At 37.7% G+C, this 27716-nt stretch overlaps 2 protein-coding genes across 6 annotated transcripts in view; one reads left to right on the top strand and one right to left on the bottom strand.

Annotated features, from left to right (window-relative positions):
- Positions 1-9666, top strand: part of marchf9 (membrane-associated ring finger (C3HC4) 9) — a 19351-nt gene extending 9685 nt beyond the window's left edge. The window contains exon 4 of the mRNA XM_082146251.1: positions 2001-9666. Coding sequence (XP_082002377.1) covers positions 2001-2332 — 332 coding nt within the window. The 3' untranslated portion in view covers positions 2333-9666. The remainder of the gene's footprint in view (positions 1-2000) is intronic.
- On the bottom strand, positions 7462-27716 carry hipk1a (homeodomain interacting protein kinase 1a). 5 transcript variants are annotated; one of them, XM_082146172.1, is made up of 17 exons: positions 27447-27716; positions 25213-25949; positions 23442-23815; positions 22472-22595; positions 21385-21504; positions 21197-21283; positions 20774-20955; positions 20509-20659; positions 18173-18377; positions 17910-18028; positions 16389-16532; positions 14094-14251; positions 12627-12758; positions 12336-12494; positions 11350-11516; positions 10896-11005; positions 7462-10191 (listed from the first exon to the last, which is right to left on the bottom strand). In XM_082146172.1, the coding sequence occupies exons 2-17, from the start codon at positions 25945-25947 to the stop codon at positions 9802-9804; spliced, it is 3357 nt and encodes a 1118-aa protein (XP_082002298.1). In that variant the 5' UTR covers positions 25948-25949; positions 27447-27716; the 3' UTR covers positions 7462-9801. The 5 variants fall into 5 exon arrangements, with proteins under 5 accessions (XP_082002298.1, XP_082002300.1, XP_082002299.1 ...); XM_082146174.1 differs by having other exon boundaries at positions 11350-11510; XM_082146173.1 differs by having other exon boundaries at positions 14094-14248.

Below are 27716 nucleotides of genomic sequence, written 5' to 3'. Positions count from 1 at the left end.
TATTTAAAATTATGTTCATATAATTTTAAATGCACACTTATACTGTATGTATATATCATTTGTAATCATTTTAATATAGTAAAGCATTAGGTATCTTGAACTAACAATGAACTATACTTTTTAAGCATTTATAAATCTTGGTTTGGTGCTGATTTCTACATACACTAATAGTGTCTGACAATATTACAAAATAATAAGTTTGAGTATATTGTGAATGATGATCAGTTAAGTTATTTATAGTAATATTCAAATTAATACAAAATAATTTGCAAATGATAATTTACATAAACATTATATATTATTGTAATATATTTTTAATTTATATAAACATAATTTTAATAATATTTTAAAAGTAATTCATTTTTGTTTTAATATATATATATATATATATATAATTTATGTAACGTATGATCATTTATGTTATGTAATGTTACTATATAAAATACAATGCATATAAAATAAATTACATTTTTATTTTTAATATTAAAAAGTATTGTTTATATAAATTTAAATATATAAACTATAATTTTTTATATACTACAATAATATTAATATACTATCAATAACATTAACTCAGGTTAATTTATGTGACATATATATATAAATTACACTCACCTAAAGGATTATTAGGAACACCTGTTCAATTTCTCATTAATGCAATTATCTAATCAACCAATCACATGGCAGTTGCTTCAATGCATTTAGGGGTGTGGTCCTGGTCAAGACAATCTCCTGAACTCCAAACTGAATGTCAGAATGGGAAAGAAAGGTGATTTAAGCAATTTTGAGCGTGGCATGGTGGTTGGTGCCAGACGGGCCGGTCTGAGTATTTCACAATCTGCTCAGTTACTGGGATTTTCACGCACAACCATTTCTAGGGTTTACAAAGAATGGTGTGAAAAGGGAAAAACATCCAGTATGCGGCAGTCCTGTGGGCGAAAATGCCTTGTTGATGCTAGAGGTCAGAGGAGAATGGGCCGACTGATTCAAGCTGATAGAAGAGCAACTTTGACTGAAATAACCACTCGTTACAACCGAGGTATGCAGCAAAGCATTTGTGAAGCCACAACACGCACAACCTTGAGGCGGATGGGCTACAACAGCAGAAGACCCCACCGGGTCATCTCCACTACAAATAGGAAAAAGAGGCTACAATTTGCACGAGCTCACCAAAATTGGACAGTTGAAGACTGGAAAAATGTTGCCTGGTCTGATGAGTCTCGATTTCTGTTGAGACATTCAGATGGTAGAGTCAGAATTTGGCGTAAACAGAATGAGAACATGGATCCATCATGCCTTGTTACCACTGTGCAGGCTGGTGGTGGTGGTATAATGGTGTGGGGGATGTTTTCTTGGCACACTTTAGGCCCCTTAGTACCAATTGGGCATCATTTAAATGCCACGGCCTACCTGAGCATTGTTTCTGACCATGTCCATCCCTTTATGACCACCATGTACCCATCCTCTGATGGCTACTTCCAGCAGGATAATGCACCATGTCACAAAGCTCGAATCATTTCAAATTGGTTTCTTGAACATGACAATGAGTTCACTGTACTAAAATGGCACCCAAAGTCACCAGATCTCAACCCAATAGAGCATCTTTGGGATGTGGTGGAACGGGAGCTTCGTGCCCTGGATGTGCATCCCACAAATCTCCATCAACTGCAAGATGCTATCCTATCAATATGGGCCAACATTTCTAAAGAATGCTTTCAGCACCTTGTTGAATCAATGCCACGTAGAATTAAGGCAGTTCTGAAGGTGAAAGGGGGTCAAACACAGTATTAGTATGGTGTTCCTAATAATCCTTTAGGTGAGTGTATATATTATAAAATAATATTAACCTAGTCCTAGATGAATAAATGCTGTTAGAAATCTTGTTCATTGTTAGTTCATGATTCCTAGTGCATTTTCTCATGTTGCCTAAACAATTGAACCTTTTTGTAAAGTGTTGTCGAATCAATAAGTAACATCCCCTAATCTATAATTCCCCACAGGCCTTATTATCCACGAGGGCTCATCCGTGTACAGAATCTTCAAGCGATGGCAAGCTGTAAACCAGCAGTGGAAAGTATTGAACTATGAGAAGGCGAAGGACTTGGGAGACCCGTTGAGCTCCAGTAAGGCAGGCAACCGCGGCTCACGCAGCAACACGCACGGCCTGGCCAGCGGCAGCAGGGGGGGCCAGCGAGTGCGCAGGTTAAGGACTATCCTCAACCACCACTGCGGATACACCATCCTCCACATCCTCAGTCAACTGCGGCCCAGCGACCCGCGGCTCGGCACCGCCACCAACCGCGAGGTGGTCATGCGGGTCACGACCGTATGAGGTCGGACCGGAGAGGGGGGTAAAAAAAAAAGATGCCACCGCGTTTCAGGCTCCAAGCGCCTTTTCCTGGAAAAGACAGTCTCGCGATGCCAGGATGATCGCGATTTTTTCCTTGCATAACGTCTCACTTCGACTTTTTAAACGGACAGGAGCGCGACGAACAATGCGTAAGACATTGGCGCCATTAATTCCTGGAGTTTCTATTGGCGAGACTCTCATGATCTAGCACACTATTGCATTTTTAGTTCGATTTCCTCGCTGGTGTTGTTTTTTTATCGATGCGGTTTTTAAAACTTTTTGATTTTCTAAGGGAGAATGGTACATGAAGTGACACCGACATGTGATGTATATGGCGACTCATATGGACCTATTGTAAATGATGTTTACGGATGCTTCTGACGCAGCAAGAAAGCCAACCATAACCAAACGATCACGACACAATAACCAGGGAAACGAGATACGAATTGTTACATACTAAAATATATCAAAGGGGAGGGTGCAATAAGACATAATAAGATTATACAGAGAATAAAAAGTAAACATTTAAAAGAATTTGATCTTCTCTGCAATAAAGATACCTGTACATTTTACAGTGACCTTTGCATGAGGGTAGAGTTTTATGCCTCCTCGACACATGGACATGATGAATTTGTTTTATTCAGAATGGTGCTCGTTTGAATAAACACTACTATTCATCTGCTGTTTGTGAAATGCATCATCACACAAAGGCTTTTGTTTGTTTAAGTGGGTTACAGACACACACCTACAGTAGCCTACACTACTTTTTTTGTTTGTGGTTTGGAAGGTTTGCATACAGAGCTTTCATTTGAATATGAACACCAGTGAATTACAATAATTTTTTATCATAATGCACAATTAACATTGCTAATTGCACCTTGATTTGAAAGGACATTTGATTAGCCTTAGTATCCAAAATGCAATGAGTTGAGCGCGAACAGAATTTTTCATAATGTTAATTAACACTTATTAAAAACAAACAACAACAAAAACACAACAACAATGGAAGTGAATGCAGACGTGTTTTGGAGGATTCAAAAGAATATAATTGCATGATTTATTTTATAAAGCGGTTAGAAATTCATTCAAACTTACCTCTTAAAACAAATTCCAGGAGCTCAATTGACAAAATGTGTTTCATAATGTTGATTATTATAAAATGAATGTGCCCTCATAATCTTTATAATAACTTCCCCTCCCTTTTTTCTTTCTCTGATGACGTGTTTACTGTCATGAGGGCGGGGCAACCTGTCACTCACATGAGTTCCACCAATAGCAAACCACAACCATCCAATCAATTCTCCATGGACAAAAGCAAGTTCAGAGAAGCCGTTTCACTCGTATATATGATATTACAATAGTGAAGAAAACACTATCACAACTTCTGTTTCATGCCGACTTTAAAGGAAAATTCTAAATGTGCAATATGTTACGTTTAATTGACAAAATGTGTTGCATTATGTTGATTACCACAAAAATGTGGTATTATTTGTGGAAATCAACATTATGCAGAACATTGCGTCAATTAGACTTAACATATTGAACCCGGAAGTTTCCTTTAAAGTCGGCATGAAACAGAAGTTGGGATAGTGTTTTCTTCACTGTTGTAATATCGTATATCCGAGTGAAACGGCTTTTTATTTTTGTCAGTGTAAAGGTGGTCACATTTACCACTGTTCTGTGAACGTTCTCAAGCGAAATCCAGTCATTTCAATAGGAATCCACACACAGGGTGAAAGCTTTTCCCATGAAGATTTCACACTGGGTTCAAGTTGGTCATACAGATTTGTTGCGTTGACCAACATAAATCTGCTTGGTTTGAAAGCGACTTCGGTGTGAGCTGTGCTTTGTCCATCTCCATTTATTTCCTACGAAATTTAGCTAAAGTGACGGCTTCTACCATTTGAGTGTTTCAAACCGTGATGACGTGTTTTACCCGGTGGCAGAAAATTATGGTTCTGAAGTAGCAGTCTATGGAAGCCACGGAAAAGAATAAAAAGAATAAAAGAATAAAAAAGGTCATTTCGAGTTTAAATCTCACAAGAATTGAAAGATATAAACTCAGTCAATATTCTGTCCTTTTACCTTAGAATTGTGACTCTCACACGCTTTTCAAAACCTTTTCCTCTCTTAGTCCTCCTCCCCCTCCATCATCAAACCTAAAACAGCTGACGACTTTGCCACATTCTTTATAAATAAAACAACCATCAGCGGCCAATTTTCCACACCACAAACTGACACACACATCTTAACAGCTAACACACACCTCCCCTCCTCCTCTCTGCTCTCTCGGAGGCAAAAGTCTCCAAGCTTATCCTTTCCAATCCCACTACTACCTGTCCGCTTGATCCCATTTCTTCTTCAGTTGTACCTGCACTCACTCACATCATCTACACCTCTCTTTACACTAGTACATTTCCCACAGATTTTAAGCAGGCTCGGATAACCCAATTGCTTAAGAAACCCACTCTAAATCCAGCACTTTTAGAAAACTACAGATCCCTTCTTCCATTTATTGCTAAGACACTTGAACGAGTCGCGTTCAACCAAGTGTCTTCCTTTCTTACACAGAACAACCACCTGGATAACAACCAGCCTGGTTTCAAAAGCGGCCACTCAACTGAGACTGCCCTGCTCTCGGTTATTGAAGCTCTGAGACTGGCAAGAGCAGCTCCCAAATCCTCAGTACTCATCTTGCTGGATCTGTCTGCTGTTTTGACACAGTTAACCACCAGATCCTCCTGTCAATCCTAAAGATGAAGGGCATCTTATGAACCGCATACCAGTGGTTGAAGTCTTACCTCTCAGGTAGGTCTGTCAGAGTGTCGTGGAGGGGTGAAGTGTCTGAGTCGCAACATCTAGCTACTGGGGTGCCTCAGGGCTCAGTGCTTGGACCACTTCTCTTCTCCATCTATATGTCATCACTAGGATCTGTCATTCAGAAACATGGTTTTTCCTATCACTGCTATGCTGCTAACACACAAGTCTACCTCTCATTCCAACCAGAGGTTTCAACAGTAGCTGCTCGCATCTCAGCCTGCCTGACAGACATTTCTTGCTGGATGAAGGACCGCCACCTTTAACTAAATCTTGCAAAGACAAAACTACTTGTGGTCTCAGCCAACCCAACACTTCATCACAACTTCTTTATTCAGCTAGGTTGGTCAACCATAACTCCATCCAGGAAAGCCAGAAACCTTGGAGTTGTGATTGAACTTCACAGACCACATTGCATATGTGCAAGTTATTCTGCAAGTAAACGGCACCTTGTGGTGCCATCCCAAAAAGGCACAAAATCACTTTCACGGACCTTCACCTTTACTGGTGGAGTGCCCTGCCCAACTTAGCCTAACAAACACTGGTAGTGTTGTACAACAGGTGCAATTTATATGATATTATACAGAATATTTTCATGGATCATCACTCAACAATGAGCTGTTTTGCAGTTTCAACCCTCTCAGGTAAAAACTCTTGTGAAGCCAACAAACAAATCTCATACTGTGTCTTGACCTTGATCCGATGCATCTTTGCTTTAGCGCTTCATAGATTATCACTCCAGGCTCCAAGCATGAGGTCTCCTGGGTGCCACTATCATTGGGCGGCCCTTGCAGAGGTCACAGCGCTGCAGGGAGGGCATCTGTCACAAACGTTCACCTGGCAGATGTGTGTCAACGCCAGAAACCCACTGCGAGTCCTCTCACAATGTCACACCACTGAAACATCCAAAGACAGCAGCACCAGTGTCTAAAGAGTTTAAAAGATGTTCTGAGATTAGAATGTGTAGTCATTGCGTTCAACCATATGCTTATATTTACTTAGGATTTAAAGATCTTGGCAAGCAAATTGCTTAATATTTGGCTTTACTTGGAGCAAATTAGTATTTAGAAATGCACATGGTCCCTGGAACCATTCAGGACCTACATTCAGGAAAAAGGCATTAGATTTGAAGAAAAAAAAGGTAATTGTGGCTTTATATCTCGCAATTCTGAGTTTACATTTCACAGTTATGAAAACAAAATGAATTGCAGGATATAAACTCGCAATTGTGAGAAGAATAGTCATAATTCTGAGCTAAAAAGTCACAATTTCCTTTTGTATTTTTTATTCTGTAAACAAGCTTCCAAAGGTCTATTAGTTAACATTAGTTTAACAAATTAACATTACAATGAGCAATACATTTGTTAGTTTTTATCTTCGTTAATGTTAGTCAATAAAAATACAATTGTTCAATGTTCGGTCATGTCAGCTGAGGTCCATTAAATAATATTATCAGATACAACTTTCGATTTTAATAATGTGTTAGTAAATGCAGACATTAACATCAACTAAGGTTAATAAATGCTTTAGAATTTTTTCATTGTTAATTCATATTTGCTAATGTAGTTAACTAATGTTAACAAATGAAACCTTGTAAAGCGTTACTAATTGGAGTTCAAATTGGAAAGGTATATTTTATTATACTAGCAGCCTCATATAAAATATTTATTACAAATATTATTAGACACAGGGCTGCCACAGTCATGAAAATATTTTGCTTTAAATGGTGTTTTACAGGCCTGGAAAAGTCATGGAAGTTTATATAGCAAATACATACAGTCAATATATTAATTTTTTCAAGTAATGCTACTGAATGCTTGGCTAAATATTGGCCTTAAATAAACTAAAACGTTTTATTCAGCAAATAGTTGGTTGTTGATAAATTGGTCAAACTGATTCACAAATTGGTCTAAATGACTAAATTCGAGGAATTTTAATGATTTAACAAATGTATCCAATAACAACCAATATTGACATATATAATATATTATGTACACACACATCCATTAGGCATATATATATATATATATATATATATATGTATACACACTATTTTATTCACACCAAGTCCCAACTTGTCTGCAAAAGCATCATTTCCTAAAGCGCCAGAGGGACAAAAAGCCAAACTGTCTCTAAAAATGGCAGTGACAATGGATCATCACCAGAATAAATTCCCCTTAGAGAGATTATAAAAATAAACCCACAGCTAAGAGTGTAGTAAGCAGCTCGAGCGGTTCATTCATCACTCTCATACCCTGGCTACTGTACCTCAGATTCATCAGACCCACACTGTATTCTGGATCAAAGTTTATTGTGACTTCATCTACTACACATGGTGATTAAACGGTACAAACAGCCATCATTGCACCAAAGCCAAGAACCCCGGCAACATTCACGAGACGAGCTCAGTACAACACATCAAGTGCTCTAAGATCAACTGAGACGAACAGCTAACATGTGTTACCCATCGCTCTGAGCGCTATCTAAATAGTGTTATCTGTGAGAGGTCTCGCTCTTATTTCACTGTGCACCAAGGGCGAGTTCCCACACGACAACACTCCATCCAAACGTCATCTTTTAGACATTACAGAACAAATAACTGTCGTCACAATTCACACTGACAAATTCAGTCTTAGGTTATGGATAAAACACTTAAAATACAAATCAAATAAGTGCTAGTAGAATAAGAGGATACTTTCAAATCAGCAAAAATATTACGCAAAGTTGAACAGAATTACAAGGATTTAAAAGAAAGAGCATCATTATTAGGTTAAATATAAACAGATATAAAGTTCCATTAATAATCCACACATATTGAATAAATAAATTAAGCACAGAGTTACATTGAAAACTTGATTATGTAGTGTGTAACTAAAAGCTCTCTGCGGTGATGTCACAAACTTGATATGGCAATAAATCTCACTTATTAAAAACTTTATATGAAAGCAGAAAAAAATAGGGTAATTTCAAGACATGAGTGATCTACAGCTGTTTAATGGCAATCATAAACTATATTTCAGATATATAAAATTTCTGTGTATCACTTTCTCCAGGTATTTTGGCCCGTTCAGGTTCCCATCAACAATAAAAAGCAGCGATGACATCCTGTGTCTTGTTGCAACATAAAAATATGTTGCAAACGAAAACATCCCAAATATAAAATTTGGGTCTGCCAACAGAATGCTTTAGTATTGTCAGAGTGACATCACTATCATGTCTCATCTCAACACATTATAATTGGGCAGACGTCAATGAAACCTTATAAATATCTTTCTAGAGGAGAGATCGCTTCTGCTGACACACAGACAGCTTAAACAGTTCAGAAACATAATTCTCTGATTGACAGGTTAAACTAAATTTACATTATTTTGAAAAATGTTGCCTATTTTTAAACATCATTAACATTTTTCAGACTTAACAGGTTTATATGGAAAACATGGAATACTAGCGGAGCGCTTACTGCGTTTAAAAAAAAAATAGTATGCACAACAGAATTTTCATGGTATTAAGAATTAGGTGGGGAAATATTTTCATAACATAAAATTCTTATATTAATCTTATCAATAAGAATAATAACTTTTTTTTGTTGCATTTTTAATGCAATTTTTTTTATAAAAATGTCTTATTGTTTTGCCAGTCCAATTAAATAAGTCAAGAGAGAGATGTTAAAATGTGTAAGTCGCTTTGGATAAAATTTTAGTAGGTAATTTCCTTTGCATACTGTACATATCAGTAGTACGCTAGCATGTTATTCCAAACACAGCCATGTTTCAAAGTTTTGAGGAGATTTTGGCCCCGTTTACACCTGGTATTAAGAAGCGTTTTCGTCTATCCGATCACAAGTGGATGGCACTAAATACAGGTGTAAACGGGGTCCAAACCGGTTTGATCTTGTCCACTTTTGACCACTTCAAGAAGTAGTCAAAAACACTTTGAATGTGTTCGAACAGACACAAAAGATGCCAACTCTCTGCATACTGACCGAATGCGAGCTCTAGCCAGACGGGGTTTAACTTTGTCGGCTGAAGACCCAAGTCTGGTTTGAAGATGAAAAACGAACCAAGCACAATGTTCTCTCACCATTCCTGATTTCTAACACACACTCACAGCATTCAGCTGGTCTTGTGTCTGTCAGAGCAGAAACTAAAGCTGATGCTGTCCGTATATTTTCCTGTTGTCTCCGGGCACGTTCATATGTAAATTGTGTGAGCTTATTTTGTCCATTAGATCGAAAGATCTGAGCCACCTGCCCATATACCCTCCTCTCGAAGAAATCAGGACAGAAGTGGTTGAAAGTGGACAAAAGAGACGGATCAAAACACCAGGTGTAAACGGGAATGTGTCTCCCTCGTCTACTTGTGATCCGATCGACCAAAACACATCTTAACACCAGGTGTAAACAGGGCCTTTGATGCATTTTGCAGACATAATGAGTGATATTTTAAGAAACGGCTGAAAAAAGACCAATGTTTTCTGTTTATGGCATAGTTTTGAAACGCTCCTTTGAAATGCTGTATAGAAAAACACTGAAACGAATAAAATAATCTAAAATGGCATTTCTACTTGAACATCCATGACACCATCCTGACATTTCCCCCCCGCACATATCAGAGCTCACGTTGAGATGGTCCTCCTCACAGGTACGGGTACTGGTGGAGTTTCCTCTGGCTGAGGGGAAACGCTGCAGGCCGCTGGTACGGAGCTGAAGCCTGACACATGACGCCCATGGCACTGTTCTTCTGCAGGAGGCTCAGAGAGGCCGAGTACGGCCCGGCGGTGCGTGTGTGTCGGCCGGAGGAAGAGGAGCAGGAGGAACCGGCTGAATTGTGCAGCTGGTCCACCGCCTGCGACACAGAGGCCAGGGCCGCAGACGCCGGGTATGCGTACAGGCTGGAGGCGGAGCCGAAGAGTGACGCTTCATGAAGCCTGTAGGAGTGGGAGGGGCCTGTTGGAGGGTAGGTGGGTTGGCGTCTCAGGGATCCGCCCCCTGCACGATCGTGGGATGACATCATTGATTGCTGCGCCTGTTGAATGAATTAAAAAATGTACAAATCACTTGATGACCGAGTTGGAAAAAACAACCCAATGATAGATATTAAAAATAAACCCTGGTTTGTCACAATCACCCTTGGGTTGGCACACAATTGCCTTTTTTGTGTTGTTGTGTTTCCTATTGAAACAGGAAGTTGGGGCAAATATATAACATGCATTGCATTTATCTGTTATATTTTGGTTTATCAACTTTTAGGAGTATACTCTCATTTAAAATACCAATCAAAAGTTTGGGGTCAGTATGATATTTTTTATGTTTTTGAAAGAAATTCAGTAAAAAGAGTAATATTGTGAAGACACTCCAGTCTTCAGTGTCACATGATCCTTCAGAAATCATTCTAATATGCTGATTTGATGCTCAAGAAACATTTATCACTATCAAAGTTATTATCAATATTGAAAACTGTTGTGCTGCTTAATATTGATACATTTTTTCAGGATTCTTTAATGAACGGAATGTTTATTTAAAATATAAATCTTTTGTAACGTTACAAAATGTCTTTTACTGTCACTGTCCTTCCTGAATAAAAGTACTGATTTCTTACTGACCCCAAACTTTTGACTGGTAGTGGATAAAGTAAACCAAAGCTACCAGATATCGACTAACAGCCACAAAACGTTCATTCTGATGTCATGTGGTCTTCAATAAGCATGCAGTGCACCTGTAGAGATGTACCTGGCTCAGGTTGAGAGGCTGAGATCTGTTCGATGCCGCTCTCTGATGTCGGTCGCTGGACTGTGAGGCCGTTCCTTTCTTTAATTTTCCAGAACTATTAGCATTGTTCTCTGGAAGCAAAGAAAATAACATTTAAAGGATCAAATCTGCACAGCTATGATGTCACAAGCATGACAACATTATCATATGACCGGCATATCCATGTCTATTCAACATTCAACTTGTTCTTAAATCACATGCACATTTCACATTGACTTATAAAAAAGGTACAGTAGAACAAAAGCCTGTTTAAATATAAAAATGAAGATTTAAAACTAATTATGAATGGTTTTGGTGTAAGAAGCAATTACTATCATGAATGGACATAAGGGAAAAAGCTACACAAGTGTCGGCCCCTTTTATGAATCAAAACCCAATATTCAGATGACTAGAAGTCTGAATGACTCTGACGAACCTCCTGACGCTCCGTCCCACAGCTGTGTCTTCACTGAGGGTGTGACCATGGCTAGAGACTTGGGAAGGCGTTTGGGACTGAGAGGGGTGCTGGTGGAGGAGTCAGAGTCCTGGGAGTCATGGACAGTCACACAGCTGATGACGTTTGTACGCTGGTTCACACTACAGCTGCCACACAAGAGAAGAGAGATGTTTCTATGTTTTTGAAAGAAGTCTTTCATGATCTCCAAGGCTGCATTTATTCATTATAAGGTGTTATTGTGAATTATTATTACCATTTTAAATAACTTATACAAATCAATTTTCTATTTGTTTCTATTTAAAATTGTATTTATTAATGTAAGAACAATCTTCAGTGTCACATGATCCTTCAGAAATCATCCTAATATGCTGATTTAGTGCTTCGGAAATATTTTTCATTATTCTGACTGTTGAAAACATTGTGCTGCTTAATATTTTTGTGGAAATGGTGATATACATTTTATTCAGGATTTTTTTGATGAATATTAAATTTGAAAGAACAGCATATATTTGAAATACAAATCTTTTGTAACATTATAAATGCATTTACTGTCACTTTTGATCGATTTAATGCGTCCTTGCTGAATAAAAGTATACATTTTATTTTTACTGACCCCAAACCTTTTAATGCTAGTGTATAGTCGCTTTTCCACCGTCGGGACAAAGCCAAACCATTCACTTACGTTAGTAATATTGTTTTAATCAGCATTAAGAGATTCTGATGGGATGAGTGATTTAAATTTTTGTATCTGTGTTGTAAATTAATTGTACATTTTTTATACAGAAATTAATATTTTTTTCTACATTAAGATTACCATACCTTTCTTTGCAAATTTAGAAATAAGGTGTGTGAACTGTAGGTATTACTAGTCTACAAAGAAAAAAAATACACATATAACATAGCATAATATACTGTATATAAAACTACAATACAGAGTTTGAGTTGGGATGTAAAAGTGATCCCACCTTTCAGGAGGAAACTTCCTGTCGTCATCGTCCTCAGTGTCGCTGTGGATGGTGATGATGCTGACAGCAGGACTGGGGGTGTCGGAGATGACGATGGGCTGGGACGCATCACCACAGTTGTGCGTTCCCAAAGAGGCCGGCTGCTGGGAGGACGTGGGTCTGCGAGGTAAATAAGATATAAAATGACTTGAAATTAACAACAGATTTGTTTTAATATGTTTAACTTTTTTCCCGCCATCTATTTAACATTATTCAGAGATGGCTGCACATATTGAGACACAAGAGCGTTACCTGGCTCTGCTCTCAGCACGTCGACCCTTTGACCTCTTCACTCCGCTCTGCTGTGTACGACTGCTGGCTGCTCCTGCGTGGGAGGGCTGAGCGCTCACGTTACGCCCCTCACACTGACCTCCGTGTCGACCCCTGACAGAGTGTATTAAATGCATGCTGCTTTCACAATGGTTATAATTGGTTATTAGCTATTTGCAATTCATCGGATTCAGTTTTCACTCCAGAGGCATGTTGCTCTACATTACAATCAGAAAAAATTCACACTGTCATTCTGCAATGAGTTCTATTGCGTAACAAGAAATACATTTGGAAACACAGATTAACAGCTTGGGGTAATATTCCAGTTCATTACTTTTAAGCTGTTTTCACACCTAGTACTTTTGCTAAATGCTTTTTTGTCACCAGCCTGAGCATCACCGGAAGCGCTGTCACTGTAATCAGGCAATAATGCACATGTGAATCAAACAAAAAATGCCAAGAACATGCCGAGGTCATATTTCACCTCAAATTTATTTTTCAATTCTTACCATAAAGTTTGTTATATGTACAGTATATATACACAACGTTTTTTGTTAGATTAGATTAATCGTGATAAGCACTAAATATGTTATAAACATTAATGGTATTACAATTTTGTTATTTAAATAATATAAATGTATAAATTGTATGAATTATGTATAAGTATAATAATGTTTAAAAAAAACTTGTATTATAGATCTTCATTTTTATATTTACAGTAATGAGAATTAGTTTTTTTGCATTATGAAAATGAGAATTAGTTGGGGAAAGGTGCTTACCTGTAAATCAAATAATGTAAAAAAAAAAAAACCTTCATAACACCAACAACAAATTAAGAAATTAACATTAAAAATATATATCTTTTTCTTGTTATATATATTCTTGATACATATTTTAATTTATTAAATAAATCATATCATTTGATTTTGATTTTGAGGTGAAATCAGTGTTATTTTAGTAACATGTTCATGTTCATTTCAGAAAGTTTTAGTAACTTGGCTGTTTTTTTTATTTTTACGTTTTTTTAAATATGTCTATATAGTTATTATTAATATTTATTTCAGTTTTTTTAGCACATCAAGTTAAAACTAAATGAGAAAATGGGAAATGTAAAAAAATAAAAAATAAAAAAATAAAAAAAATTCAGCTAACAAGTAACAAAAATGTTTTTTTTTTAAGGTTTTAGTTTTAGTTATAATAACAGTGCTGCGATTAATCGATTTGACCGCACTAAATAATAACCCCAGGGGAAATGTGACAGACATGTTTTGACAGGCTTTGTGAGAAACACCTGCAAAGCAAACCCCAGATGCATTCAGACTCGAGTGCAACACCATAGCAAGTCTTTCACGCAAATCAAACTCGATGGTTGATTGAATCCAGGCTTGCAACAAAACCTGAAATGTAAAACTGCGAGTGTAAACTGCTGTGGGGGGGGGCAGTTCTGACCTCCAGCTACTGTTCTGTTGGGTGGTGTTGTCTGAGAACAGAGAGCCCACGGGGGAATCGGACAGCACAGGCTGGCTGGGATTGTGCATGGCCATGCCTGACATCTGCTGCCATGAAGAGGGAATGAGGATCTGCTGTGTGCCTGCAGGCCAGCCCTGCTAAACACATACACACACACACAAAGACATTAACAAAAGCACTGTCACAAACCCAAAAACAACTTTTTTAGTAACTCTATTAATTTGGAGAAACAAGGCCTGTTCACACTCCCGTCAAACGCTTTAATGCAACCTGTGATTCAATAAACTGAACTGACAACAGAGGTGAACTTTTATCAATAATAGCAAGGCTTTTGTAATAGAATGGTGATTGGTGGGTATAGTATAAATATGCATTACATATTTCCTATTTCGTCAACAGTTGCTTTTCATATCACTCCTTTTTGCAGTGAATATGCAAACAGGGCTTAAGACATTGATGCACTTTGATTGACAGATGAATAATGAGCACCGTGGCGTCGCTCAGTTTGTCTTTGTTCGATCTCTTCCGGTCATACGTGAAAAATGGATCTTGTCCTGAAAGCTCTTAAAATCATGCAGAACTTCATTAAAAACACAAAACAACACAGTGATAGTCAATTTCAATTCTGTAGCTTGAATAATCATGAATCCTTCACGATGATGATTTGAACAGATCAGCCGTTTATAAAGAGAATAATAAGTGCAAGATACGAAAGAAAACTATGACAATTGAGCGGGGAATTTAACTCAAGTGATCACCAAAGCAAAACAAGTGACGAGTTACGGTTGCCAGTCCATTTATCTGCATAGAGAGGAAGTGACTGGTTAGCAGTGGAAGAAAAAGGAGAATGAGACAATGGGGAGACATTTGTTGCCACAGGAGTGGGTCTGTGGAAAGAGAAATCACTTGGATTGCACAGAGTCAAGCAGCCATGCTTCACTGGATAGAGCCCTGGGGCCCAGAAGAGATGCAGCTCCAGTCCAAAAGAAAAACCGCCTTGTTAAATCATGATTGATAGGTGAAGAAAGAAGAGAACTAAACTAAAACAGCCACTTTCCACCCAAAAACCCCATAAAACTCCTTAAGAAATTAGGGCAAATAGCAAATCACATCAATTCTTTTAATATTTTCCTTTCATAACTGCCTTCACAACATCACAGAGCAATAGCAATGTGCAGTGAATTTACATTAGCTACCTATGACACTTTAGGTCACAATCATAGTCTATGCATCTACGCAAATGCACATGTGAATGATTCTATATACCGTATACATGTTGATTTATTTTTAATAAATTATATTTCTAAATAAAAAAAATTTTTTAAACGTTAAATATAAAACTATTATTATTATTTGTGACCCTGGATCACAAAACCAGTCACAAGTCGCACAGGTATATTTGTGGCAATAGCCCATTGTTTGGGTCAAAATTATTGATTTTTCTTTTATGCCAAAAATCATTAGGATATTAAGTAAAGCTCCTGTTCCATGAAGATATTTAGTACATTTCCTACCGTAAATATATAAAACATTTATTTTTGTGAGTGAATGCAGCACAATCGCCAACATAAATGAACAACTTTAAAGGCGATTTTCATAATGTTTCGATTTTTTTGCACCCTCAGATTCCAGATTTTAAAATAGTTGTATCTCGGCCAAATATTGTCCTATCCTAACAAACCATACATCAGTGGAAAGCTTATTTAATCAATTAAAAAACATTGACCCATGTGACCCAGGTTTTGTGGGTCACAATTTATAAAAAAATATTTTAATTTATTTTAATTTATTTTAAAAAATTACTTGCAAACATGCATCTACAAGAGCAACTAGTCAGTACTGATACTGAATTAAATTTAGACATCACTGAAAAGTAATGATAACTTGCAATTGAGTGAGTTAGATAATTTCAGGAACCTCTTTGTTTGATTCAGCGAGTCATTCAGTGAAGATTTCATTCAGCTGATTCAAACTGGTTACTGTTCTTTTTGATTGATTCATTCAAAGAACCAGTTCATAAGAGTCAATTGTTGTAAATTACACATCACTGATTGGTGGTCGCATAGTACTGTTGTTTTTGTGTGCAGCCCATGAGCACACATCTCAATCAAAAAAACATGTTTTCTTGCAATTATTGTTTGGTACGCTATCTTATTCCATTCAATTCAGAAGTTTGGCCTAAAAATGCAACATGCAGCAAGGCAAAGATTGTAATAGAAAATTAGTGAGAAAGAAGAGGAACTAGGCGTGTCTCGTGGCAGGGCGCAGGTTTACCAGCATGGTGGCACTCTGCTCCAGATGCCGAGAGCCCAAGGCCAGCGGCGTCATTCCCGCCACTGGAAGGCGCAGGGAGGCCAGCGCCAGCGGGGTGCTGCTGCTGCTCTGGGTGGGGTAGGGATAGAGGGATGTGTGGAGGAACTGAGGATGGAGGAAAGGGTGGCACGGTTACAACACGCCGGCTGAGCGGACCGAGAAAGTAACTCGCCCAAAGACTTTCCACAAAATGAAGAAAATATTGACAACAAGTACAAAACAGATCAGTATCTTTTGACAGTAAAGGCAGCAAATCACTAGTCGACAACCTACCGACTGTTCTCACCCTTTCCATTCAGAGATCTTTCAAACTCACTGAAAATATTTTTATTTCACTGAATACAGATTTTAATATTGATGATAATAAGAAACGTTTCTTAAGCAGCAAATCTGCATATGAACAGAAACTATAACTACAACAGATCAGATAATAGAACATTTTAGGGATGAAAACAGATATGAAAATTTTGATACCGATAATTCTTTATATTTGAAAGTCCATAACCGTTACACTGGCCGATAAATCTAAATCCAAATTTTCATATAATTTTTGAGAGCCTGATTACAAAAACAAAGGTCTCACCATTAAAGGGGTCATATGATGCGATTTCATGTTTTCCTTTTTCTTTAGTGTGTTATGTAGCTGTTAGTGCAAGTATAAGATTTGCAGAGTTTACAAAGCTCAAAGTGTCAAACCCATAGAGATATTCTTTGTAAAAGTTAAGGCTCAGCCACGCCTTCCTAAAACACTTCATTCAAACACGCCTCTCTTATCCTCTCTTATTATTATTAACTCTTATTCTAGCTGTGTTATTGTTGCCGCCGGCGCCGCCATGTCGTGAAGACGCTGTGTTTTCCGTTGCGAAAGCCAAACTACTTTGTTTGGCCTTCCAAAAGAGGACACAATTAGAAAACAGTGGGGCAATTCCATCTTTGCAAGTACATTCTGGCACTTGTAAGTATGTAAGTATGTTTTCATATTTGAAAAATTTGCTACTAACTATTTAAACGTGAGTTTTGAGCAGTATAGAGTAGACAATGCAGACATGGTTTTATGTTTACAAAGTGTTCTCCTCTCCGTAGTGCGGCACGACACGTAAAAAGACAGTATAAGTCATTAAAATCAGTAATTATAGAAAATGCAGTGTGCATATGAAATTATCCTGGTTTAATCATATTTTATGCAAATGCCGGCTGATGATGATATTTTCCTGGAAAGACTGTGTTGTTTACAGTTCATGGGACACACGGTTTTAAAAATCGCTGTCCCTTTTGTTTTTAGTCTTCACTGTTATTCTTATTGCAAATTAAAGAGGAATAAAGTGATTTAAGAAAAACCAAACACTCAATCATAAATGCCTATGTGCTAAACGTGAGGGAATTACAAGAACAGAGAAACAAGGATCATATGAAAACCGTGAAAGAGGAGAAACACCTCCAGATAACACTGTTCGCTCATGGACACACAAGCATGATGCTTACCTGTGTGAGCATGCTGGGCTGAATGTGTAGGGGCTGGGTGGATTGGTTCTGGGGCACTATGGGTACTGAGTTGTCCATTCTCACTGGATATCCAGTGTGTTTATTGGAGGTCTGCAGCCCTGGTGAATTAAACATGAGTGATTCAGTTCAAATGCATTTGGAAGCAGCATGAGTCTAAAGGAAAGGAGGGTAGGATGTAGGGAGAAGTGGGTTTGGACAAAGCTGTAGCAGGATTGGGTAAACGGGGTAGGGTACAGGCTCACCCTGGATGGTAGGAGGGCACACAATGAGGGTTTGCTGGAAGGGCTCTGTCTGGGCACACAGCTGAGTAGGGCGAGCCTGCAACGGCACACTCTGCTGAGCCAAGCCTGGTATATTTATAGTGGCCTGCTGGTACAGACCAGGCTGGTAGTTGAGTAAAGGAACGTTGCTGCTAAGAGACAGGGACTGGCCCCCCGTGGAGGCCATCTGGCAGTTACGGAAAGAGAGGGAGATTCTTAACACCACTGACTAATCACAGAAATAGCACTGAAGACTTTAATATAGCATGCATACTACGCTTTAAAGCTAAAGTTCACCTAAAATGACAGTTGTGACATTGTTTACTCACACTCATGATGATCCAAAACTCTTTACGCAGACGATTCATAGTGACCATGACTGACTCCAAAACTCCAAAAATGACGAATCAACCACATATAAGGTAGTTTATATGACTTGTGCACTATATTCCAGTGTTGTCATTGTTAAAGAGTTAGTTCACCCAAAAATCTGTCAGTAATTACTCACCCTCATGTTGTTCCAACCCCGTAAGACTTTCGGTCATCTTTGGAACACAAATTAAGATATTTCTGATGAAATCTGAGAGCTGAATCACTCCTTCATAAGCTTCTAGGCAATTTCAATCTGATGGTCCAGAAAAGTTAGTAAAAACAGTGGCTCAACCTCAAGTTTATCAAGCGACTAGAATACTTTTTGTGCGCAAACCCCCCCCCCAAAAAACGACTTTATTCAACTCTTCATTTTCTTCTGTGTGGGTCTCTGACGTGAGTTCACGGGAGCGCCACGACACATGCGTGAGAACTGAGAAGATGAGGCTCATGATCATGTGATGGTAAAGTGTGAAAGGTAAGCCATTCATTTTGCGGCATTGGTAAGGCACTTTTACGCTTTCTTGTTGGTTTCTCACGATTTGGACATCCAGGAAATGCACACTTTAGAACCATTTTGAACTCTCGTCAGAGGCCCACACGGAAGAAAATAAATAGTTGAATAAAGTCGTTATTTTTGTTTGTTTTTGCGCAGAAAAAGTATTCTCGTCACTTGATAAACTTAAGGTTGAGCCACTGTAGTCACTTGGACTATTTTAACTATGTTTTTACTAACTTTTCTGGACCGGCAGATGCAATTACCTAGAATCCTTTGAAGGAGTGATCCAGCTCTCAGATTAATTTGTGTTCCGAAGATGAACGAAAGTCTTAATACGGGGTTGGAACAACATGAGGGTGAGTAATTAATGACAGAATTTTCATTTTTGGGTGAACTAACCCTTTAACTAAAACTTAAACTATTAAAAATAATTTTCAGTAATGTATATGTGTGTATATATATGTATGTATGTATGTAAGTAAGTAACAAAGTATGTATGTATGTATGTATGTATGCATGTATGTATAATATAATATATATATATATATATATATATATTCATGTACTATTTATATTATATTTTTATATATATATATATATATATATACACACATACACAGTACATATATATAAAATATAATATAAATATTACATGAATAACCTGAACTTAAAAAAATAACTGAAATAAATTAATTAAAATAAAATAAAAAAGAAAGAAAACTAAGATATATTAAAAAAATTACTAGAGCATAGAACAGAAATCTAAAATTAGAAAACTAAAATGAAAACATTGAAAATATTACAAATAAAAGCTCATACAAAATATTATATAAATACTGTAATAGTATATAAATAATACTAAAATAACACTGCTATATCTCAAGTCTTCTGAAGTAATACGATAACTTTGTGTGAGGAACAGAGCAAAGTTTTATTCAGATTCACCAGTAATCTTGCCCTCCTTTGACCTGCTAACTCGAGAACTGAATAACTGAGTCATTGAGTTGAACTTGAGATCCAGATCAGTCTGATTTGTGAAGGACGCTTTTGTTCAATTCAATATTCGCTTCATTCGGTTCTAAGATTCTCAACTCACTGATTCGGTTGCAGTGGTTCACAAATGATCAGCACAGCAGTCATATAATTTCAGAAGGCTTGCGTGAGTCATTCGAACCGATTTTGTGGACGTTTTTTGTCATTTTTGGAGATTTAACAGACATGGCGAATATGAACTGAAGTTGTATGGAAAAGAGCTCCCTCAAAAATCATTGTCTTTCACAGAATAAAACGGCATATGGGATTTTTAGGTGAACTATGGCTTTAACGCACACATGCATTACCAGTGATACTCAGTTGCATAATTATATTCTTATATTATTCAACATACTGAATCCAAATGCATTGCAAACAAATTACATTTGATGTAATGCATCTGTGCAGTAGCACACACCTGGCTGTGCTGATTGAGTTGACTGCTGAAGGTGACCGTGAGGTTGGCGGCCGCGCTGGGGGTGTTGTGGCTGGCGAACAGGTTCTTGTTATTGTCGAAAGCTGTACACCTGCGCTTGCAGATCTCCATGTTTTGGAAGCAGGACTTCACACTGCACAACAAGAGAGGGCGGCACTGAGGTTAGTGTCCTCAGAGGAGTACAGACAGATATGAGGCTATTCGATATACATTATATGTAGATAATCAACTCATCAGCAGGGCTTACTGAGAGCTGTGTGGGAAGTGAAGTAGGTGAGCCATAGTCACAAACGGGTGGTTGAGGGTCTTCGTGGGCGTGATCCTCTTGTCTGCGTCTAGTGTTAGCATTTTCTTTAGCAGGTCAATGAACTCCCTCCGATCAGCCTTCTCCGCTAAAATGTCCGTGCCTTCCAGGTTAGTCATGTTGACCTGGAGTGAAGGCACCAAGTGTCATAAGGAAGTATTTACAAACTCTTTTATGATTGGAAAACCAAGTTGTGAAAGAAGTCTCACCAAGGATGCATTTATCTGATCTAAAATATAGCAAATACAGCAATATTGTGAAATATTACTACAATGTGGGAGTGTCGTCCACGAGGCTATCGGCTCCGACCTGAGTGTACACATTTGTATCTGATTATTCCACACATTACTGTAGACACAGCACTACCTGCATCATGTCATCAAGGCAGTTAAAAATGTATTTCCGAGCCTCTTTGGACTTTATCCCAAACTCTGCCTCGTGCTCTGCGGGAGTCTAAAAACAGAAACACATCTGTCAGAAAAGCGTTTAATCATCTATTGACCGCTGATGTCTTAGAAAATAAAATACACAGCAGTGCTTTAAAGGGGACATGCCTTGAGTCTCCAGAGAGGATAGCTGGAGTCTGGGCCCCTGTGGAAGAAACGGCTGGTTTTAGTGCCGGCGCTCAGGAGATACTCAGCTGGCAAACCTTGAGTCTGGGAAATGTACCGAATCTGTAGAAAAAACAACCAGGCATATCTATTACATGTAGATTATACACCCATTCCTCACAGATGGACACACTGTAAACAGTTTGTTGTTGCTAAGTAGTGTATGCACTGCAGAGAGAGATAACTAGTCCATAATTGTTATTTCTGTCATGACAGTGTTTGGTATGGTAATGGATGTGACAATACAAATGCTGTACAAAATAGCGTACATTATCTATAGCAGATCTATACAGGGAGGGTTTCTGAAAACGCATTGAACTGCTACAGCAAATGCTGACTAGTATTTGAAGGTTGAGCAACGATCTCATTGGCTACTGATACAGAAGGAACCAATCAGCTGTGTCCTATAGAGATATCAGCCTGCACCATCTAGAGTTTCAAGACAGAACTTTGTCTATATATGATTATTTACTAGTAATAAACTGAGGCTACACTCACACAGCATTAATGCTCAATTCCGATGTATTGCTCAGATCCGGGGGGGTTTGTATAGCTGTTCACATTGTTGTTTTAAATGTGGCCAATATCAGATGAGTGCAGAATTGTGACGAATGTTGCTCAAGAGTGATGTAAAACTTGCATGAATTCTGATATGACTGTTCAGACTGAGGTCGCATTGCAAAACATCAGACCTGTGTCGGATTAAGAACCTCAACAGAATTAAAAAGATCAGATTCCATGTGGTTTGTGCTGTTCACACTCTCGTGACAAAAACAGATCTGAGTCACATATGAGCAAAAAATCGGATTTGGGCCATATTTACCTGCAGTCTGAGTGTAGCCTAATATATCTGCCAGTATTGACCGTTGTGAGATTACTGGCATTGGCTCGACTCTTCAGTAGAAGTGCTAGAGCCCCCTTGTATCACTTCCTAAAATCTACTGATAGCTTTCTCAATTCAATTTTGCACAAAACGAATTGATTTTGCACAGAACTGATTAAATCGAAGCAACAAAACCTTATTACTGACCTGATCATATTCTGAAGCTCCGGGATACAAAGGCCAGCCCAGAAACAGTTCAGCAATGACACAACCCAGTGACCACATGTCAATGGCCTCACAGAATGGAAGGCCCAGAATGATCTCAGGAGCTCTGCAGCGCAACAGACAAATTAATAATAAATTATAATAAACTAATGAATAAATTAGTTTCATTTCATTGGCAGATTGGGGGGAAGATTGGGAGAATGACAGGTAAAACGACACATATGATGTAGTAAATGTAACAGATTCTTTAGGGATGAAGGATAGTAAGTGACAGACAGATTATAATATAGATCTTTGATATTGACAGAATATTGATATTTAGCCATTTTATGATTATCTTCCAATCCCTCCAATTATCCTCCAAATTTGTGTAATTTCCACAAAGAGATAAAACACTTTTATTTTCCCCCCCAAATATTTTAAGTGAATATTTTAGTGAATTTCAAATTAATATATATTATATGAATTTTAGTTATGTTATCTATAAATTCTATTATATATCATATATCAGAATTAATGCCATCAGGAAACATTCACATCAGCTGACCATTATAAATTATTGGGAACAATAGAGGTCTAGAAGTCAATATTGGTAGCCATCAATATGAGAAATTAACAGCTATTTATGCATAATAAATTATGATATCTTAAAATTATTTATAATGACTGGCTTTGGAAGCTTGTAAAACTGTATAAAACCTGAAAAATAGTTTCTGCCAAACAGATTTTGGTTTATTTAAAAAAAAAACCCAGATAACAGTATTTATAACATTAGCCATTGTATGAATTATTGTCCGTAACATTAAAATAATTATGTTTTATTGGTCATAATTTACATGTAGTGCACACAACCTGGACTTGGAGTTGCTTTAGACGGCGTCTTCTAAATGCACAAATGTAAATGTACTTCAACTTCAACTGTCGGTTCCTTTTGACATCAAGTGTCCCTTACCGGTAGTATCTAGACTGCAGGTAGGTTGAGCACACGGCCTTCGAGACGTGACTGGCTGAACCGAAGTCGATGACTTTGACTCTGTAGGGCTGTCTGATGGGGTCGACAAGCATGATGTTCTCAGGCTTCAGATCAGCGTGGATGAGACCCAAACTCTTCAGCTTCATCAGAGCCGTGGCGACCTGCTGCAGGACCGGCCGGATGCACTTGAGGAGCAGCGGGCTGAACTTGCTGTGCTTGAGGAAGTCATAGAGGTTCTGCTCCAGCATCTCAAACACCAGACACGTGTGGTTCTTGTGCTGGAAGCACTCGTAAGAGCGCACAAAGTTGAACTCGTCTGCATTCTCTGTGCTAAGACGGCTGAGGATGCTCACCTTTAAAAAAGACAGGATTGAGTTCAAATTAAACTTTAGATTTAAGCAAATGAACATCAAGCACATGACTGATGATTATTTGCTCACTTAGTAATAGATGGCGTAGACATTTGTTATTGCATCAGTCCAATATTAATTATGAGAGATATGACAGGTTTTTGTTATGGAAGTCTGTTTCCACCTCAGAGTACAAATTATTTCTTGAATGTGCAACTTTTCATTTGGTAAAGTATGGTAATATATCTCACAATTGCGACTTAGTATCTCACAACTGCTACTATTTCTCGCAACTGCGACTGTATCTCACAACTGCTACTATTTCTTGTTACTGCGCCATTTATATCTCACAATTTTTACTATTTCTTGATATTGCGACTGTATATCTCACAATTTTTACTACGTTACTGCGACTGTATATCTCACAATTTTGACAATTTCTTGATATTGCGACTGTATATCTCACAATTTTCACTATTTCTCGTTATTGCGACTGTATATCTCACAATTTTGACCATTTCTTGATATTGCAACTGTCTATCTCACAATTTTGACAATTTCTTGATATTGCAACTGTATATCTCACAATTTTGACAATTTCTTGATATTGCAACTGTATATCTCACAATTTTCACTATTTCTCGTTATTGCAACTGTATATCTCACAATTTTGACCATTTCTTGATATTGCAACTGTATATCTCACAATTTTGACAATTTCTTGATATTGCAACTGTATATCTCACAATTTTGACAATTTCTTGATATTGCAACTGTATATCTCACAATTTTCACTATTTCTCGTTATTGCAACTGTATATCTCACAATTTTGACCATTTCTTGATATTGCAACTGTATATCTCACAATTTTGAAAATGTCTTGATATTGCAACTGTATATCTCACAATTTTCACTATTTCTCGTTATTGCGACTGTATATCTCACAATTTTTACTACTTCTCGTTACTGCGACTGTATATCTCACAATTTTCACTATTTCTCGTTACTGCGACTGTATATCTCACAATTTTCACTATTTCTCGTTACTGCGACTGTATATCTCACAATTTTCACTATTTCTCGTTACTGCGACTGTATATCTCACAATTTTCACTATTTCTCGTTACTGTGACTGTATATCTCACAATTTTGACCATTTCTTGATATTGCGACTGTATATCGCACAATTGCAACTATTTCTTAATATTCCGACTGTATATCTCACAGTTAGAACTATTTCTCCACTTTATATTGCAACTTTATATCTCTCTCAATTACGACAGGTTATTTATTTCCTTGTTGAGACTTTTCACTTTTACTCTGAGGAACAAAGGAACTTCATTTTACTCACTAATATACAATAATTTGGGAAAAGTTTTGATTCCGGTTAGCTGCTCACCTCTATTTGACCCTGGCGGGCATACGACGGATGATTCTTGAGAATCTTAATGGCCACGATCTCATTCGTTCCACGCTTCCAGCATTTTGCGACCTGTCCGAATGTCCCCCGGCCGAGGAACTCCAGAACCTCGTAGCTGTTGGAGACGGAGCAGAGGATCTCGTGTTGCACCAGCTGGTAGTCGCCCTCACTGTGGGAGTTGCTGCTCTTGGTGGTGGACGTGGAATGAGCGATGGACTGAGCCGTGGCATTGCCTCCACCCCCGGCCACACGGTTGGGGAGCACAGGAGCCGAGAGCTCCTCCAAAATCTGCACGCTGTCGCTGCTGTCCACCTCCTCGCTCTTCCGCTTCCGACTGCCCTGTTTCTGATAGCCCTCGCCTGTCAGAGAGGTGGAGCCCTCCTCTTTTCCACGCCGACTGGACGTGGACGATGACGAGGAGGAGGACGAAGGCTCCGGGACGCTGCCGGTGCTGTCCGCAGCACGTACCACTGTCTGTTCCCGTGAGCCTCCAGGAGGAGGAAACACCAGGTTGGAGGAGTTGTAATTGGGGTTGAATCCAGATGTGGAGGGGGAAGAGCCATTGGTCTGGGTCGGGCTGTTCTGGTAGTAGCTGCTCTCACCTGATTGGCTGCTCACGTTCCATACATGGTTTTCCACCTTCAGTTTTTTGGAGCGGGACAGGCCACTGGAGGACACGGAGGGAGAGGAAAACGCTTGCATTTGTGAGGACATACCTAGCAATAGAAATGTTAAGAGAAAAGAAAGTTTATAAAATAATTTCCTTGCATAACCTAATTATTTTTAGAAACTTTTTATATAATATTATAATTGTTTGAGAAACAAATATAAAGATGTTTTCTTATGATGTGAGTAGAATGACAATAAGCCTTATGCATGTTGGTTAAGCTATGATAATGACATGATGGATTTCAAATATTAATATTTTAAAACAAAATTGCTTCCCTGCTAAACAAATAATTATATTATGCTAAACTTCTTTTTAATGATTTTTTTTTTCAGTGACATTTATACCTCCTAGATATTTCACTTTATTTCTTCACAAAATATCAAAATGTAAAAAATAAAATAAAAGTAATTGTCAGTATGGCAGCAATTTTAATGTTTTTTTAAAAAAAACTTTAGTTTTAATTTTTCATAAAATAATCTAATTGCACTTATATTTTTAGATTTGTAAAAAAATATATAAATTAAGACATTTATGAAAAATATTAATTTTAATTTTTAACAAATTTAAATACGTTTTCTTAAGGTGACTCCAGTCGACTTGAACAAAACGTTAAGTTTAACAAAAGTTTAAGGATTTTACTGAAAACAAGTTAGTTATGTTACAATAAAGTTTTTAATATATTAATATTTAAAAAAATAAGTTCTTCACTTAAGAAAAAACTAATAATAATAATATTATGCCAAATGTCATTTTTCAACACGTTTAGTTTTTCCCCCCTAAGAATTTCACCTTTTTATTCACAATTTTCAGTAACATGATTCATATCACCTAGATTATTCACTTTAAGAGATGCATTCAAGTCATTGCCTGTATGACTGCAATTTTAAGGTATGTCTGACTATCCAGATAAAACAAGTAAGTTACAAATCAAACATTCAAACCTAACTGCAAAGTATTTGCTTATGATTTACAGTTATTATTGTCATCACTTCAAAAAATCCCCTCCAATAAAAAAGCTTTGAAAACTTCCTGTATTTTAGAACAAGTTTTATATAAATTGTAAAAAAAATATATATATATATTTTCCTTTTCTCTGTATCCCCACGTTCATGTTCACTGTTCTGTATTATTTATTTTGTACTGATTTATAATTACGCAATGAAATAAAAATACAAGTACAAATCAAACGTCCGTTGTTGCCATAGCAACCGCTCTAGCTAGGTGATCCAGGGTGGTTGTTATAGAAACGGCTGTAGCCAGGGAGGGGTTGTCATGGCAATGGTTGCTACTGTTTGATAAAAAAAAAAAGAAGAAAAAAAAAAAAAAAAAAAAAAGAGGTGTGGCAGCGACAAATGTAGCACAAACAAACTATTCAACTTTCAATGTGACAGTCAAACATGTCTAAACCTTACAGTTCCCAGCCAACAAATACCGTGACGTGTCAAAGATTTCGCTGGCTGCGTAAGTTAAATACAACCTGACGTGCTGTATGCATTTATAAAACCTCACATTTACTGTCTTCGTGCATCATTTTGCAGCTCACCTGTTGTGTGTTGAATTCCTCAGCTTGACACTTGTTCTTCATCTTTCCCTTTAGGCCTCATTGTTTTTTCTTTTATTATCAATTTGTTCCTCCGTAAAAACATCGCTTTATTAGAGCCAACAAGCTTCCAGGTGTGTAATAACATTAGACACAGTCCGACGCACCGTCAACACCGTCGTTACACATTGATATTCCGCAAGGACAGCGAACAGAAATATGATTGAGACCTGGAGAGGAATGTAGGACATCAAATGGGCACCATTTCCGGGA

Source organism: Leuciscus leuciscus (genome assembly GCF_965113295.1).
Source record: "Leuciscus leuciscus genome assembly, chromosome: 18".
Taxonomy (NCBI): domain Eukaryota; kingdom Metazoa; phylum Chordata; class Actinopteri; order Cypriniformes; family Leuciscidae; genus Leuciscus; species Leuciscus leuciscus.
Note: the sequence above shows the minus strand (reverse complement) of the source record. Positions and strands in the feature narration are given on the sequence as shown.

Bases quoted from the DNA above. Each gene is read 5' to 3' on its own strand.
- hipk1a (XM_082146172.1), bottom strand. From the start codon at position 25,947: ATGTCCTCACAAATGCAAGCGTTTTCCTCTCCCTCCGTGTCCTCCAGT. The intron at 20,956-21,196 runs GTAGTGCTGTGT...CCTTCACTCCAG, and splicing joins GCCTTGATGACATGATGCAG to GTCAACATGACTAACCTGGA. The intron at 12,759-14,093 runs GTCAGAACTGCC...ACACTCTGTCAG, and splicing joins CAACAGAACAGTAGCTGGAG to GGGTCGACACGGAGGTCAGT.